General features: G+C 41.5%; 1 protein-coding gene across 1 annotated transcript in view; it reads left to right on the top strand.

Moving 5' to 3' along the window:
• The window catches only part of CREBBP (CREB binding protein), a 232,906-nt gene that overhangs the window by 131,382 nt on the left and 95,002 nt on the right, over positions 1–6,522 (top strand). The window contains exon 6 of the mRNA XM_019507551.1: positions 6,252–6,494. Within this exon, the coding sequence (XP_019363096.1) occupies positions 6,252–6,494 (243 nt within the window). The remainder of the gene's footprint in view (positions 1–6,251; positions 6,495–6,522) is intronic.

The raw sequence follows: 6,522 nt of genomic DNA, 5'->3' as shown, positions 1-6,522 counted from the left end.
TTTTTAAAAAAAAAAAAAAAAAAAAAAAGTTAAGCTGTCAAGTTAAATAAGGCTAAGAGAGCAGAAGGGAGTAGAGCTATTAAGGCAGAGGGAGTAGAAAAAAGCCTATAGAATAAAACAACTGCAGTTGGCTTTACTGTTCTGTTATGTTTAGGTGGGTTTAGAAGGAAATTTCCTGCACAAATTACTTTTAAAAAAGGATGCAGTTGTTTGGTATGTGTTTTGTTTTGTTTTTAATTGCACAGCAAAACCCCTTACATTTCAAACAATTTTTTAAGGTTGCACAGTCAAGCACTCTCAAAAGTTAAGGAAACCCCAGAATTAATGTTGCCTGTGCAACTTTAAATTGTTCGTCTTCTGTACATACATTATGATCAGGGATCTTAGCTGTGGGATAATGTGCATTTTCTCCTTTAATGGAGGAAAGGCGGATTTTCTCTCAAAGGAGAAAGTGATTTTCTCTTTCTCTCTCAAAGCAGAGTGCACACCTCTGTGTTGCTTCCACACCTCACCATAGTGGCATGGCAATCCCTCATGTGCTGGGTCCCACCTGCTGGGCTGCAGAGGCAGCTCCTTCAGAACCAGTCCAGCCCGCCTGCAGCCCTGCGCCCCCACTGTGGGTTCAGAAATCTTGGGGGGGGGGCACATGACCCCCCCAACACACAGTGCCTGTGCCCCCTGCCTTCTCCACACACCTACTCCCTTCCTCACATACTGGGAGGCTGGGAGTGGAGGACAGTGGGTCAGGAGTGAGGGGCACTGGCAGGGCCAGGGGCTGTGGGCTTGGATTCCAAGTGTGTCAAACTGGACATCCATTATTAATGGACACTTGAAGCCTAGAAATGTTAAGGTTGTTTCTCACCTTCACAGTGGGGATAATACTGCCCCCCCCCTTCCCCTCACATGGGTATTGAAGATAAATGGTTTGTAGAGCACTCAGTACAGTGATGCGCAAAGCCCATTAGGAAATTAGTAATACCATTTTTAGAACAGGGTTTGAGTAGGATACAGTGAGTAAAGGCCAGAGTCATTCACTGAACAATAAGAACTTAATCAGTGGGCACCATCCGTTTTGTACAGTGGATGAGGCAGGGGCCCCATGGAAGAAAATGTCATCGGTTGAACTGTGCTATCATAATGCGTATATGTGCAAAGGGACTAAAATGAGGTTGGAAAGGTGATCTTCATGCTAGTATTTCCTAACTTGTGACTTCACACACTACAGATAAAAATGTTAAAATAACGTTAATAATATGTTTTTTTTTAATTAATTTGAAACCTGAATAGTCATAAGAACTTAAAATAATAGATTTACAAAGAGTTTCCTTAATTATATTTTATTTTAAGGAGAGTGATAGTGCTTCGGTTTGTTTAAAAAAACAAAAAAAAAAAGCCTACAGCAGCAGGAGACTGGACTCCACAACCCAGGAGGTCCATTCTAGTCCTAAGTTTAGTTTAGTTTGTTCTGATCAGAACATCATTTTTATATGTAAGTGCATTGTATTTGAACTAGCTGTTTTACCATAGAATTATTAACATTGTAGTCTTCCCTGTGGCTGACGAGCTATCATTTTGAAATGGAGTTTTTGTAATAGGGCTAGCAATTATGTCATAGCATCTGATTTATAGTATACTCCAGCCAGCAGAGCTTCTTACTGTGGTTGGCGGCGGCAAAGGAATCCCTGCTACCACCACTTAACTTCCATTGCTGTGGCTGCTGTAGCCACATTTTCATTGGGGAAGGATGCTGGCCAAGTTTGTGGCATGGTTAACTCATGACTTCTGGTGCTAACACTGATTCTGGCAACCACATCAAGGAGCCCCACAATCTGGATCCTGGCCCACAAGGGGTTTGACATCCCTGGTGTAAAATGAAGTTTGAGGATAAATATTAAATAGCAAGGGAGTGGGAGAGGGATATAAAAATAGCCATCCAATCTCATCTTTTAAAAGTTTGTAATCTAGTCATAAGAATGTGCTCTATCCTGGAATGTGGTATATAGTTTGTGTACATGAGCATGTGCACAAGCTTTTAACTTCTAAAAGGCACTATTCTCCAAGCACTGCTTCTCTACTGCTTCTCTTTGTCTACTATCTGGGGGCATGTAAAGGGGCCTGATGCCAGCTACTCTCCTTGTCCTTAAGCTGTTTGATAGCAACTTGTCATGTCCATTTTGTCACATCTTTGTCTTTCCTTTGGGAAATCTGTTTTCCTTAAAAATAGTTAAGGACTTGCTAGAATTTTCATTTTGGGTATTTAAGTTACTTTGGGGTTCTGTAGAGCTTCCTCAACACTGGTAGAAGTGTTTCTGCATGGAATACTTGCCTGAAACCAAGACAGTAGTTCCCATCATGTGATAGGCTAATATTTATTATGGAGAACCACATAGGCTGTCTCTTCTGCTTAGGAGAAAGTTACATTCCATGCTGATGCACACTTTAAGAGAGCTAACTTAAACTAAGTTTCTTAAAATGGGAATATATTCTTCAGGGACAGAAGTGGTAAGGAATCCAATGTGAGATTCTGACCGACATTTAGTTGAGTCAGGATCTAGAAAAGTATTGAGCTTTGATTCTAAGGACGTGCTTACTCACACACAGACTTGATTTGTAATTCCTGGCTACCAGTAACAGTCACATAGATATGGCATCTTCTCTTTCCCAAAAGCCCCAAACTGTGGTCATGTATAGTCACCTGCCCTTTCAAGGACTGCTGTAGTTTCCATGGTGAGGTCTTGATGTAGGCCTACAGAATCTTACTTACTGGCACTGGGCTTCTTTCTGTAAGGAACAGGAAAAAAAGTTAAGATATTCAGCTGTCTCTGATGAATGAATTCAACTGTTGCTTGTTCACAATTCTGGATCATGTGACTGTCTTGATATCCGAGATATCTGTACTCGGGTGTCTGCTGTAGTGATACTGGTATTATCTGCACATCAGCATTGGCTCTGGGTCATCATGGTCTCAATTTTCTATGATCTCTGGAGGTTCTTTCATTGTTGTCTTTTACCCCAAGCAAAGAAACATTGCCCACTTCCTTGTCTACATTTCCTTTTAGACCATTTTCAAGTGCTTCAGGGACAGGGATTCCTATAGTCACCCTCTTGCCACCATAAACAGCCTTTGGATTCCTCAGTTCTAAGCTTATACCCTAGATACAAGTTCATTAGTAAGCTGAATAGTTCCACATTTTACCTTACCACATGTAAAAACTTATGGTTCCAGGGCACTGTACAGCTTTTGTGTAATCCAGGAACAAATAATTAGGTTTACTTCACCCTTTTTGAGAACTTTGTAGCTTTCTTAATAGAAAACATGTCTTCCTCCCTTTCCTTTTATTATCCTGTTCTTTGTGTAATATCTATCTGGAGGCTTCATTATGAGCTAAATAAATAAATGACCTGAATAGGAGATGCAGTGCATGCTATAGTTAGTCCTTCAGCGGCTCAATAATAGTTGATTTCTAGTCCAGTGGTAGGGTCTCCACAAGTGTATTTGCAGATGTTCTCAAGGTACTATTACTGTATTTACTTGACTACAAGACGAGGTGGTTTTTTTCCTCCAAATAGCATTGCGGGGAAAAGCCCCATTTCTTGTATTTGCATACAAGGAGATCTCACTAAATACGGTGTCTGTTGTTAAAGTGCTGCCAAAAGCAGCATGTGCTCAGCAATGGAAACCAACTATGAAGTTAATTAAATGCAACCAACGGTGAGCATGGATATAAAACAAATGACCTGTACAGGGCCTACTGTAAGGGTAGGTTAGCGCAGGCCATCTGAATAAGATATATGGTAGTGTCTACTGAGCACAGTTCCCCTCAGCACTGACTCTTTCAAGTCATGGTGAGCCATGTCATTGCATACATTGCAACTTCCTCTTCATTCCCACAGCTGATGTGCCTTTCTTTCCCAGTTCCAGTGATTCCTTTTTTTTTTCACCAGCCTTAAATTCTGGCAAATATCATGAAACAAGGCCCCAGACAGTTCACTCAGGATCCCTCTGTCAACCCCTTTCTCAGCCTGTTGCATATTAGTATGGCACTGCCATCCATGAAATGAAGCTGGACCAGGTTGCCCTGTGCTGCATCTGCATATAAATTTTTTGGAAGATCCCAGGGCTCACGATAAGAACACCTAGTTCTAGTCATGAGACGGGAGGTAATTAGCACATGGATCCTTTGTGGAGTGTATCTGGAGTATATGCACATACTGAGTAGTGCTGAGCTTTGGGGTCACTGTGGCTTGAAATGCTAGGGACTCTGATGGGGCCCAGTCCAATGGTAAATCCCAGGCCTTTGGCTTTGACCCCATATCAGGCATAGTTTGCACTACAAGTAGGTGCCAAGTGCTGCTTAAAAGTGTGCTTATGAAGTACTTCTGCTAAAACTTGCATCAGTTTCAAAGAGAATAAAAAGTAACATGCATCATTTTTGGATGAACTAAGTCTGAGTAGTGCATGCAAGTTACTACAGCTATGCTTAATTTCAAGGTCATTGTTCTCAAATTTGTTTCTCACTTCAGTGTGCTCAGGGAGAGCAAGGTCTGATAGTTAAGAGCATGGCAAAGGTCTGTTGAGGAGAAAGACATGTGGAAGCAGAGGGCAAGAGGGTTATCTCACTCTCCCAGATTAATTTTTCCCTGTTGTAGCAGTAGAAGGGGAAAAATTCAAGGAAAACCTCCAAAAATTAGATTCTATACCTGGAAAATTGTAACAAATTAAAATTTTCCATATACAGAATCTAATTATTGAGGGGGGTCTCTCTTAATCAGGGTCATCTTGTATTCAAGTAAATACAGTTCTTTTCCAGGAGAAACTCCCAGGCTCTTTAGTAGAGATTTTTTTCTCTTGGACTGTAGCAAAAGCACTAATATATTTTTTTTTTTAATGATCTTCCTTATTTCCATACCTGTAAAGGTAATGAGGCAGAGCCAGTGTATTGGTGTTTAAAATTAAGGTTCTTTGAAGACCTGTTTGAATATGTTCCCTTCTCTCCATCTTGATCTTTCCATCTAGCTTCTTCCCTCCTCCCCTGCTGTTAACTCTGGGCTGGAAGATCTCCCAGCTGATGTCTGAAGAACCCTAGTTAGGAAGAGATATATATTTTCCACCTAGAGAGAGTCCCAGACACACAGGGCATTTTCTTATATGCCATACAGAGGACTGTTTTCCTGTCTTATTTCTACAGCACTTAAAACCTCCAGGAGTTGCCTTGAAATTATCCATGACAACTTCAGGGAGGTTTAACTGGTTTCCTGTGTGACCCAGCACTCAAGGGGTGTTGTACGAATGTGTGTTATTCTTGAGGTTGTAAATTAAATACTTGGATAGATTTCTCAAATTGACTACCAAGATCTGTAGCTTCCTCATTTCTGTCTTTATCCACTTTTTGAATTTTTTTTTACTTAAAACAGAAAATCCTTTGTCTTCATGCATGAAGATTTGAAATGCATCAGTGTTCTGCCCCTTTCTGAATAACTCCTCCTTTGCCTTTGTGCTAATTGGTTTAGTCTGTCAAATCTGTTTTTTCAGTGGATCTTTAATACAACATTCTAGGTGATCTACAGATGTTTCAGTTGAGAACTTGGTCGGGTTTCTACGTTCTGCAGCCAGTAGTTAGACCTGGAATCTTGATTTAGGACTGGTTGGTTGGTTTTCTAGTTATTCCCAGAATAGGAAAATCCAGTCTATTCCAAGAAGTGGGCCAATAGCAGAAGCATTTTAAGCAGGCTTCACGCAGCCTGCAAGGGATTAAATTGTGATTCCCCAGGGCTCCTGCTCAACTGCCACTTCCCCAGCCCTCTGGGTGCAGTAGCAGCCATGGCCTCTGGGCTCCCCCTCCCTTCTCTATGCATGGGGAAGAGAGGGGGGATTTGCAGCAGCAGGAGGGGAGGGTGTGATGTGACCCAGGAGCCTGTGGCTCTCCCTGATGTGACTCTCACAGCCTCAGTTGCTTGGAAGTTGGACAGACCTGTCCTAAACTGTACCCATGACAATCAGCTGGTTTGAATACTTCTTGAATCTAAACAAGTAACTCAGTACAGTATCCTTTTCTGTTTTGTAAAGTTGAAGCATGAGGTCTTCTAATTTGGCATGTCATATATCTACAAAGGTCAACTTTATTTAAGAATATGTATGATGTAGGTTTGCATGTTTCACTAACTCATGGAACAGCGCTTTTTTTGTTTGTTTTGTAGCTGTATCAATTTTGTTTTGACTTCCTTTTATGTTCCACTCTTTTTATATGTAGCCCTTCTGGGATCACCAGCTGGTGGAATCCAGAATTCTATTGGTTCTGTTGGAACAGGCCAGCAGAATACTCCTTCATTAAGTAATCCTAATCCAATTGACCCCAGCTCCATGCAACGAGCCTATGCTGCTCTTGGACTACCATATGGCAACCAGCCACAGACACAGTTGCAGCCACAAGTACAAGGCCAACAACCAGCACAGCCTCAGGCTCACCAGCAAATGAGGACCATAAATGCTTTGGGTAGGTGGAGAAAATACCAAGAAAAAAA

This window comes from Gavialis gangeticus, unplaced genomic scaffold (assembly GCF_001723915.1).
Source record: "Gavialis gangeticus isolate Ggan-Ray unplaced genomic scaffold, GavGan_comp1, whole genome shotgun sequence".
NCBI lineage: Eukaryota > Metazoa > Chordata > Crocodylia > Gavialidae > Gavialis > Gavialis gangeticus.
This window is presented reverse-complemented; position numbering and strand designations above follow the sequence as displayed.